Raw genomic sequence first — 12,158 nt, forward strand, 5'->3', positions numbered from 1 at the left:
TTTTTTTCCTTAAAATGATTTTTTTATTTTTTATAATCACATTCTCTAGCCCTTTATAGATTTCCATCATTTGATTTGCAAAAAATAGAACAAAAATCATGACTATTCTGCACTGTTTCTCAATAAAACTATTGAACATAGTGAATTTAGGGAATGGATGCCCTGCAAAGTTGCAACTCAAAACTCTTTTCAAGGTCCCTTCTCTTACCCACCCACTGCAATCCACCCTCTCTTTCCTACAAACCCAGCAAATAGCCAACACTACCACCTATTCAAATATGACGATCTGTCACTCTTAAGCTCAACCCCAAATCTCATCGATCCACACAACCGAACATCTCCTCCCTCTATCTCTGAGGCCAAAGGAAAATTCAATTCCAAGTGTGCAAAATTGTGAAAATTTTGTTTGAATCATGAATTTAGGCTTCGTTCCCTTTTTTTAATAGGGTATTTGAGTATGTTTATGTGAGTTTTTGCTATTTTAAAAGTTTTACAAAATCTGACATTTATGAAAATATGAGTTAAATTTTGACTATTTTTTTATTATACAACTCACCATTTATTTCTTTAGATACTTCCGAACCAAGCCAGTGGCGGGGTCTTATAGAGCAACATGTCGCTCAAAATAGTTTATGTATTTTAAGAATGATGAGTGTGAATTTTAAAAAAATTGTGAGTGTTTGATGCGCTAAATTTGTGCAACATTCACACAAAAAAAAAAAAACTTATTTTATTAAACAAAGTTATGCAACTTATAATGATGATCATGTTAGCTATAATGCTATATTATGATTTGATTTGTTTAAATATACTAGTTACATATTGGATTCACGTGGTAGACTGGTCTTATTTTTATAAAGGATGTGATTAGTAAATATAGTATATGTAACATTATAAAGAAAGAAAAAAGACTTGAAAACTTTGAAGGACTTGTAGACTTGTTTAAGCATTTTCTTTCAAACAGAATGAAACCTAATTATTTTTCTATTTGAGTCATGACAAATGTCTGTTTGTTCTCTTTTATGCTAGGCTCTAAGTAAAGGAGTTCCAATTTGGTTGCCCAATCCACTTCTGTAGGCTGTAAATTTGACTACAAATCTTTTAAAGAAAAATACATAAAAAAGAATAAGTGAAAATATTTATTTTATGTAACGAAATTCTCAAGTTAGCCATATTCTCAAGTATTTTTATTTTTTTAAAAAAATAACGAAATTCTTTGAAGAAACTAGAGCATATTACAATCATTTAAGAGGGCATGTGGATGAAAGATTCTCACTTTAAAACGGAAAGAAACAAAAGTTATATATTATATATATATATATATTTTCAAGAAGAAACATAATATTTAAGGTTTGTTTGGGAAAAGTTTTAAGGTTTCTTTTTGAATAAGCACAAGGACGTGTTTTATAATTGCTTATATAGTCCTTCAAATATAAGCAAATAATATAGGAACCAAGAGCAAAACATAGTTCAATTCAATTCTAAGTTAAGCACATACATCCGGATGGGCACCACCGTGTAGTGGTTGGGGCTTTGCATCTTCCCAGTAGCATTCCTAGGCTTGACCCCCCACATTTGCTTGTGTGTGAGTTTGTAGATATTTATCGACCCTTTCATTGGGAGAGGCACTAAAGAAAACAAATAAAGCAGGTACATCCAACCAACCATAGGATAAAAACATAACCTAATTAGCCACACCAATATCACCATACTCATCATCAAAATCATGACCAACCTCGACACCATCCTCATCATCAAAATTATCACCACTATCGTTGTCGTCGTCGTCATCGTCATGGTTTTTTTTTACCTTCTTACGCAATTATTTGATATGCGCTTGCATCTTCTAGATGAGGCCAAGTAATTTATCCACTTTGCCTGACAACTCATCCACTTTATGCCATATTCTTCTGCAAGCAGAAAATTAACATGTTAGACATAAGTCAAAAGTATCTATAATAAACTTGTGAATTACTAAATTTATAGAACATTTAACAATTTAACTTTACCCCTTTTGCCTCAGCAGCCTCATTGACGTATACGCCACCCTTCTTTCTGTACTGATGCATGGCTTGCCAGTTGCTGATATAAGTAGGGTGTTCTCCTTTCTACATTTTCTCAACAATAAAAAAGAAAATTAGTATTTCCACATATCTGAAAAACATTAAACCAAGAACAAAATTTACCGTTTCAGCAAGTTCTTTATGTTTCAGGAATGGACGTGAACCCCCTGTATGATTAAATTTTAAATTTTGCCTGTTTTTGGCATTGGCTTTGCACCGTCTCTGCATTAAGAGCACATGTATAAAAATTGCATATTCAATCACATTAATAATTCTTTTCTTATTACTATTTAATTAAATTAACAACGGAGCCACTTCGTAAATCAAGTCAATTTATTTTTCATTTTGAGGTCCGATATATGAACATGGAAGACAGACGACAACAATTATAGAGGTTGGGATTTGAAATTTACAACAAAGAACAAAGTATACGGTGTGTCATGTTCCGACACAAAAAAAAATTTGTCATGTCATCTCCAATTAGGTCATTGTAACACTAGAAAATTAGCTCATAACCTTGTACAATTATTAATGCTAGGATCTATGTAGGACACCAATAGCCAAGAAAAAATAGGATCTATTATAGGTATATATTAATTATATATATGGATATATTATAACAACAATATATGCGTATATAAGTGTCTGTATGTACATTATAATATATTTAATACATATGTGTATATTGTAATATATAAATCGTATATGTGTGTATATGATTACTAATCCTCCCATTTCACATGAATTTATTTGTCATCTCATCAGGAGAAAAAATGATAGAATACTGTGAAACCCTGTATTTTTAAATATATTTATATCTTAATTATATATATATATATATTATATTTTGGGAAATTAAATATTTTGTTACATAGTTAGTTCATAACATAGATAGTTAAATCTATATTGTTTTATGTATTTTTTTAATAAATATTTATATCTTATTTTATTACATATATTATTCTACTATATATACCTTGTTCTATTATATACATGTATATGTTTTAAAATAGCTCTTGTTATTACGTGTCAAAGTAGAAACCTATTAAGTAGTAAGGCTAGCCAACTCACCAAGAAGATAAGAATAGGATTAGAGGAATTGGAAGAGATAAAGACATTCTTCCTTATCTGTTTTACATATTACTTGGTTAGGAAGTATAAATCAACCGCCATCAACCCATCCAATAGGAAGTGTTTTATTGCCGACTTTATTCTAGTATAAATAGGAAGCTTACAAGTTATTTACTACTACTTCCAAAGATAACAAACTTGCAACGTGAGAGAGAGAGAGAGAGAGAGAGAGAGAGAGAGAGAGAGAGAGAGAGAGAGAGAGAGAGAGAGAGAGAGAGAGAGAGAGAGAGAGAGAGAGAGAGAGAGAGAGAGAGAGAGAGAGAGAGAGAGAGAGAGAGAGAGTGGTTTGAGTGGTAATATATGAAGATAGGTAGATAGGTTGTCTTGCCAATTTATTTAAAGGTTTCTCATTAGCGAGGTGAGTGGTTTATGTAATGTGTTCTAAAAGTTCTTATTTTGTGATAAAAATATGAAAACCATGAATTATCGTGGATTTGTTCTATTTACAAATATCTTTCTATTTCAAGTCAAGCATGTCTAATTTGGTGCAATCTTTCACACTATATATATATATATATATATATATATATATATATATATATATATATATATATATATATATTGATTGGAATATGAAGTATGTATTATTCATGGAACATGAGAACTTCAATGTTGGAATATCCGAGGGATAGATGTACCACACGGGGACATAGGGCAGTGAAGCCAATATAGGGATCACGTGGTTGGTTACATGCTATGAAGGATAACCGAGATATGAAGGGATGATGTGATATGATCTGGATTGGTGTATCTTTTCATTATATTTTCTAGAGTGTGTAAAACGGCATTGCTTGACTGGCATATTACATAATCTACTCACTGAGCGGTGGTTGCTCATCCCTCACCATGTTTAATTTTTCAGATGAATTAGTGGGCAAGACAAGGACTAAACCAGTTCAGGCTAAATTAGATGAGAGTGATAAAGCTTTATTTATTTATTGTAAAGTTGTAAGATTTTTGGGAGCTATTTTTATAAGAAAAGTTTATTTTATGTTTCGGCTTCCTTTTTATTTATTTTTATTTTTATTTTTATTTTTTTTTCTCACACACCGGGCGCGGGGTTTCCGCCTACCCCCGGGTCCGGGGCGTGACAAATACTATGGTAGTATGATCACGTGGTAAGAATACACGTGTTATAATATAGGTTGACGACATAGATTAGATGAAACAAATGTAGGTTGAAATTTAACCCAAGCCAATCTAAGCTTGAGACAAGAAAAAAAAAACCAATCTAAGCTAGTCATGTGTAACAAATAAGACCTTGTAATTTCTCATGTCAATCAACAAAACAACAATATAATAAAATAAATAAATCAAATATTATAAAAGGTCAAATAGTTAACTTCTTTCTTCTTTCCCAGTACTAGAGAGAAATATTGGAAATTTTCAAGTCAACCAAATTGATTCAAAGTTTACAGTACCTGGTATTGCTCATTTGTGTACAAGTTATCAATAAGCCAATGCCATTCCTCTATTGTTCGTGTCGTACCAAATAGTTCTTCGGGGGGAGGTGTAGCCCATGCAAGCTCAATGTCAGGATAAAACTTCTTAAAGTGTTTATGGAGCTTCGATTTCCACTCTTTATAAGTGGAGCACATATGATCATCAATAAACCTCCACATAGCCGGATTCATGAGGTCAACATCAAAGTTGAACTACCCACAATTACAAAAATAAAAAATAAAAATATTTACCTTAATATTAATTGACTATAAACATAATTACACAGCATTGAATTGCTCACTCACCTTCAGTGCCTCTGCCCATTCTTGCTTATCCTCTTTAGGAACTTTCTTCAATCCTAGAACATTCAGTGGAGCTTTCGCACGAGTGATTATTCCATTCTCATTGACAAACAATGGGTGACTCTTTATACCCTCCACTAATTTCTGCTCTGGATCCAACCGAATCTGAATTTGCCCCTGGGACTTATTAACCACGTCGTAAGTGCCAGCACCTTTTGTTGGACCACGAGTTTTCTTGTTCTGCAAAGAAGTTCCTGCACAATCTCCATGCCATAAAAGCAAAAGAAACCAAGAAAAAATATAAACATAAATATTTCGATCACTCACTTGCTATGATCGATTGATCTGGTGATCGTGAAGAAGACTCGTGTTGGTGGTTCTGATTGATGGGGTGCACTAGATAGTGGTTGTGCTAGTGAAGATGGTGGAAGTGGTGGTTGAGCTAATTTTTGCTTCTGACCTATAGTTCGATCACTAGTTTTCTTCTTCTTTAAAGAAGGCCTTGCACAATGTTCATGCCCTAAAGCAAAAGAACCCAACAAAAACTTAGTCATTTAAATAAATAAATATAAACATAAAGTCGATCACTTATTTGTTGTGCTTGACTGATATGGTGGTGGAGAAGAGTCATGTTGTGACTGATGTGGTGCACTGGGTGGTTGTGCTAGTGGATGTGGTACAAGTTGTTGGGTTGATTTTTGCTTCTCACCTATAATTGGATCACATGTTTTCTTCTTCTGCAAAGAAGGTACTACACAATTTCCATGTCCTATACACAAAAGAAACCGGCAAGAAATTTTAGTAATTTAATTATAAAAAAATATATACAAAAAAATATTTCAGTCATGTACTTGACATGCTTAATTGATCTCGTGGCGGTCAAGAATCAGGTTGTCACTACTAAAAAAACCCACACTAGCCACTGATATGAATTTATCTCCTAAGTAGATTTTAGAGACAATAAATTGTGTCCATTAAGCAATAGAGACTATGCAGCGACTATTTTTGTATCAGTATGCTATTGCTTATTAGGTACAATTTTGGGAGTCAGTCCTTCATTAATTTCAAATAAACAAATACATTATCAGCCAACCCAAGCCATATTGAATTCTTCCAAGCCGTGGGGTATATGATATTTGAGAGGCTATCTTCTAAATTAGGGACTAATGACATGTCAGTATCTCATTACTTTATTACATATATTTAACTAATAATACAATTAAACCCATCAGTCCCCAATTCCATATATCCAAAAAAATATATATATCCAAATTTATGCACCATTTCTCTTAATATTAATTCCTAATTTTCAAGATAGATTTTTGGGTTCGAATCACTCCTACAAAAATTGCAAGCCATATATGCAACAATTCCTCGTCCTCGAAGTCAACCATTTCTTAGAGGATCACCAACCATTTGAAGTCACAAACCTGAAGAAAATAAATTCAGAAAATCCCCATATGAGCAGAGAATCATATACCGAAAACCCTAAACTTTCTTTTGATAAAAAATTTAAAAAAAAACCCTAAACTTTATTAGAAATATATATTATATCCAACTATAAATGAGCCTTACAGTATTTCCTTTGGATCATTAGGTGATCCTGGCATTTTCTCCTTTTAGATCTAGGGTTGCTCCAATCGTGTGAAGGAGCTGAAAAAAATAATGAACAGGTTAATGTAACTAAACTAATACCAAATTTTATACAAAATAATTATATAAAAAATTTCTTACAAAGATTTTGAAGCTCCTCTGTTCAATGTGCTTTCCAAGCTCTCCATTGCCTTTCCTCAAAAATTAAAAAAGAAAAAGAAAAAAAGCATTCAGTAACAGCCATATATAAATATATATCAGACCTTTCACTAAAACACCCAAAATGGGGGCTGAAATTATAAAAAAACCCAACACCCAAAACACTTTATAAACACACCCAAAACCCATCATTACACACACTCAAAACCCATTTATAAATACATCCAAAAAATATATAATTGTTGATTGTGGGGTTGATTTTGGGTGTGTTTCTATGTTTAAATAATGTTTGGGTTTTTTTATAAATACATGTCTAGGATTGGGTTTATTTATAAATATCTAAAAATAAATAAAGGCACACTGAAAAAGAATGATATTATGATTTTTCAATTACCAGTTCATCAGCGCCTTCTTCCATAACGAAACCATCACGGTATTTGTCCCAGATTTTCTCTCATCAACTTCCAGATAGGCATCTTACCAAGTCACACTGCTCCAACTCTTCAATTTCCAGATCGGGATCTCAAGCCGCAGCCTAGTCTTTTGTGACCAGATGGCTTTGTGATTCACGCAAAAAGAATAAGAGAAAAAAGAAGAGAGAGGGAGAAGTGAAACAAAGCATTCTTTTTTCTCTCTTTTGCTTATGTCCAAAGTGTTTGAAGTTGAGAAATAAAAAATGTGTTTTAACATTGGGCTGTGTGAAAATATCCAATGGAAGAAACTACCAAAAGCAATCAAATCAGTATCCAATTTAAGGACAAATGCCAAAGCAGCTGAGTGAAGGGAGCCAGCCAAGCTTGTTTGTGTTATTTGTGAATGGAGCCGGCTTCTTTTGATAAGTTGGGACTGATAATAACAAGTTGGGATTGATAAAAATGCCCAAATATTAAGGAAAAATAATGAAAAATACTTTTTTGTATTACACATCAATACCTATCCCAAATACCTTTAATAAGCATGGTGGGAGAATTAGTATCCAAAAAAAATCACAAGGCACTTTTATGAATTTGAATCTAAATAATCAGTGGCTAGTAGCCATATTTCTAGTAGTGTGTGGTGGTTGCGACTGATGTGGTGCACTAGATGGTGGTTGTGCTAATGAATGTGGAGTAAGTGGTTGTTTAGCAAATTTTTGCTTCTTATGTTTACCTACCATCTTCTTGATCTGCACATAAAATTAATAAAAACCAATCTCTCATTTAAAAATTGTAGTACACCAAATTGGGGGACATGAAAAACCTTACCACTAAAAACAAAAAGATAAGTTCTTTGGAGTAAAAAAATAAATTCCATTAAAAAACCATGAAACAATACATAGTGAGGAACAACAAGTTAAAGGTGGCCTCGTTAAAACCTCCCGGAGAAAACCACGTAGGACAAAACTCCGGGGTAGGAAAGAGTGCCGCTCATACTTTCAACTACCAAAAGAATCAAACTCGTACATATAAAAAAAAATATAAATTGAACATGTATTAAAAAATGTCAATCCAAATCACTATAATCATCACTGTGAACACTATTTGACTCATCCCCTGACAATTGTTCTTCAATTGAATCATCATCAGTAAAAACTTCCTCATAATCATCAACTCCTATTGGTTCCAAACTAATCTCCTCCTCAACTATTTCAGGTTCTGCATCATATCTACGAAGTGAAGTGCTTGGTAATTCATTCTCATCTCGACTTGTTATCACAATATCATCACCATCTTGGTCTACTCCTTCATCATAGATTGTTTCAACTTCATGAGCGGCTTCATTTTCAGGAACATCCCACACATGTCTATGTCGAATCTTCTGAATTACTTTCCAACTAGAACCCAATTTAGGGTCGTCAAGATAAAATATTTGTTGGGCTTGTTTAGCAAGCACATACGGATCATCTTTATACACATTGGTTGTATTCACTGAAGTGAGATGATAATCACAAAGAATCCGGTGAATCTTTTTCTTCCTAAAAAATCTTGGTTGAGTATTAAACCACTCACATTTGAAAAGTATAACATGATACCCATCTTGAAAACCTATCTTCACAACATTCACCAATCTACCATAAAAGTTAGATTGTTGATCACCATGTGTCCCAGGTACCATAACCCCACTGTTCTGAGTTCTGCGTGTTTCTTCTATATGCTTTACATGCCACCGAACTCCATTTACAACACACCCTGTATACATACCAACTCTTTTATCTGGACCATATGCTAATGCATATAATTCGTTAGTTGCATCCCCCAATCCTTGTTTGCTCAATGTTTTGACACGAGTCTTTAACCATTGCGGAAACAATTTCCTTTGTCTCTGTTCCAAGTTATCTGGGCTTTCTATTTCTAACAGTTGGCGAAACTCACTGTAGAATTACATTCAATTTAAAATTCTTAGTTAATAAATTGAAACCAAAGATTAAAACAAGCACATTAAACATGGATCGACTTACACACTTTTTGAAAGGTTCAACTTCATCACAATTGTTGAGGATATACCAATAAGCTGATTCCATTTCCAACTCTGACCATTGAACCATTTTGTAGCCACCACAAGGGCGTGCATTATGCATGAAAACTGATAGCTTCGCATTGGTTTCACCACCATCATTATTTCGTTCATGATGAGAGGAAAAAATTTCACCATTACAGAGATACATTGAACAGAAAGTTAATGATTCATTTGCAATGTATCCCTCAACAATGGATCCTTCAGGCCGAGCTCTATTACGTACATAACCTTTCAGTTTCCCTAGCATTCTGTATCCCACATAATAATATATTATGTAGACAATACAAAATAATTCAAGATAAAGTTAATAAAATAGCACAAAAAAGAAGCAATACCTCTCTATCGGGTACATCCATCGATATCCTACTGGGCCAGCAAGTTTTGCCTCACGTGGTAAATGGATAGCTAAATGAACCATAACATCGAAGAAAGCAGGTGGAAATATTTTCTCAAGTTTGCATAGTATGAACACAATATCAACCTCCAACCTATCCAAATCTTCAACTTTCAACGTCTTTGCACAAATTTGTTGGAAGAAGTTCGACAATTCCATAAGAGGTGCACACACCTCTTTTGGCAAGTACGGCCGAATCCCAACAGGTAGAAGTTGTTGAAGCAAAACATGACAATCGTGACTCTTCAAACCCGATATTTTCCCATCTTCTTTAACATTCTTTGATATGTTGGCTGCATACCCATCTGGAAATTTTACAGATTTCAAAAATTCACAAAATGATTGACGTTGATGTGGTAACAACGTGTAGATTGCTGGGTACTTCTTAACTAAGCTAGTTTCATCTCTATGTAAGTGCAAAGCTCTTCGTATATTCATGTCTATCATATCCAAACGTGCATTGATTGTGTCTTTTGTCTTTCCTTCTATGCTCAATAGTGTCCCAACAATGTTGTCACATATATTTTTCTCAATGTGCATTACATCCAAATTATGTCTTATTTTCAACTTAGACCAATACTCCAATTCAAAGAAAATACTCTTTTTTGTCCAATTTAATTCCATGGGCATTCGTTTCCTCTTTCTATCATAATTATCAGGGTGCTTACCAGGCTTACAAGGTTTGAGATGATTGAATTGAAGTAATATCTCATCACCAGAGAATACCCTCGGTTGATCACGCATCTCATACTTTCCATCAAAGTCACAACTTTTACGCCACGGATGATTCTTTCTCAAATAACGACGATGCCCCATGTAACAAATTTTATTTCTCAACTTGGTATGTGATGTGTCCTCAAGACACACGGGACATGCCAAGTAACCTTTAGTGCTCCATCCAGATAAATTGCCATAAGCAGGAAAATCGTTAATTGTCCATATCACAGTTGCCCGCATCTTAAATCCAGAATCAGTAAACTTGTCATAAGTTGGAACACCCTCCCACAACTCCTTAAGCTCATCTATTAATGGGCGCAAATACACATCAATATCCTTTCCTGGTGCTTTTGGGCCTGGAATAAGTAAAGTCATGATTGAGTATTGTTGTTTCATACACATCCAAGGTGGAAGATTATATGGAACAACCATCACCGGCCACATGCTATAACTTGTGCTCATACTTCCAAATGGGTTGAACCCATCTGTTGCAAGGCCTAACCTTATATTTCTAGGCTCCTGAGCAAACTCAGGGTACATACGATCGAACTCCTTCCATGCAATACTATCAGCTGGATGCCTCATAACACCATACTCGTCAACTCGTTTATCAAAGTGCCACCTCATTTGACTAGCTGTATGCTTTGACATGAACATTCTTTGTAATCTTGGCTTCAGAGGAAAATAACGCAATACTTTTTGTGGAACTTTCTTTCTTTTTTCATTAGTACTTGATTTATATCTTGGCTCATCACACTCAGGACATTTATCCTTCCCAACATGCTCTTTATAAAACAAAGCACAATCATTCACACAAGCATCAATATTTTCATACCCTAGACCCAAATTTTTCAACATCTTATTCGTAGCATAATAAGTGGTTGGAAAATTATGTGGCTTAGGACAAGCCCAATTTAGTATCTCTAACAATATATCAAATGATTTGTTAGTCCAATGATTTTCAACTTTGGCCTGCATTAACCTTACCATGACGGTCAAAACTGAAAGCCCATTAGTACCGGGAAAAAGTTCTCGTTCGGCCTCAACCATTAACATCTCATACTTTTTAGCCGCAACCCTATGCACATTAGTTCCATCATCTTCCTTATCACCTACATCTTCATTCCCTCCAAAAGTATCACATTCTCCATGCAAATCTTGATTCATGTCTCGAGGAAATGCATCATTTAAGATATCATAAGTAACATCATTGGGTCCAAGTGCCTCTACACCATTTGGAAGAGTTGCATCTTGTTTAGGTAACCCAAATTTTTCCCCATGGTATATCCATGTGTGATAAACAGCAGACATCCCATACTCCCACAAATGTGCATGGACAGTTTGAAGAGCTTTCCATTGCGTATTCAAACATTTCTTGCAAGGACACCTCGTCTCATTTTTTTCATTCACTTGCTGAATTGCAACTCCCATAAATGATGCAATACCATCCATATATTCCTTACTCAGCCTATTTTTCATCTTAATCCATTGTCTATCCATGTGGACGTCCTGTAACGTAATTTAGGTGATGTCATATTCTTTCCGAAACTGAAATGTCTCCTCATAACATATAAAGGATTGTATATCTATGCTATTTTAAATATTATGCCTGGTTAGTTAATTATCGTATTATTCATGTATTACTTCTGTTTTCCGTACACTTATAAAAGATATGGAAAAATTTGTGTTTGACATATTTTATCAAAGATATGCAAACGTATCATTCACGTATTATGTGCGTATTGACGTATTTTCCAAACAGGGGCCCAAGGTTTTGTTTCATTTCTTTTACCTTTCTTTACTCATTTTTAGCTTCCAATTTGTATCTTGCATTTGTGTTGTGTTAAATAAGTGTTCTTT

At 34.1% G+C, this 12,158-nt stretch overlaps 1 protein-coding gene across 1 annotated transcript; it reads right to left on the reverse strand.

Moving 5' to 3' along the window:
• Positions 1-5,986: 5,986 nt before the first annotated feature.
• Positions 5,987-11,876, reverse strand: LOC110746714 (uncharacterized). The gene is made up of 6 exons (XM_088245207.1): positions 9,523-11,876; positions 9,133-9,435; positions 7,086-9,041; positions 6,674-6,723; positions 6,515-6,592; positions 5,987-6,369 (listed from the first exon to the last, which is right to left on the reverse strand). Exons 1-3 carry the CDS (start codon positions 11,796-11,798, stop codon positions 8,174-8,176), a joined length of 3,447 nt encoding a protein of 1,148 aa, XP_088101333.1. The 5' UTR covers positions 11,799-11,876; the 3' UTR covers positions 5,987-6,369; positions 6,515-6,592; positions 6,674-6,723; positions 7,086-8,173.
• Between the last annotated feature and the right edge of the window lie 282 nt (positions 11,877-12,158).

The sequence above is a fragment of the Prunus avium genome, chromosome 8 (genome assembly GCF_965620075.1).
Source record: "Prunus avium chromosome 8, drPruAviu1.hap1.1, whole genome shotgun sequence".
In the NCBI taxonomy this organism is placed as follows: Eukaryota; Viridiplantae; Streptophyta; class Magnoliopsida; order Rosales; family Rosaceae; genus Prunus; species Prunus avium.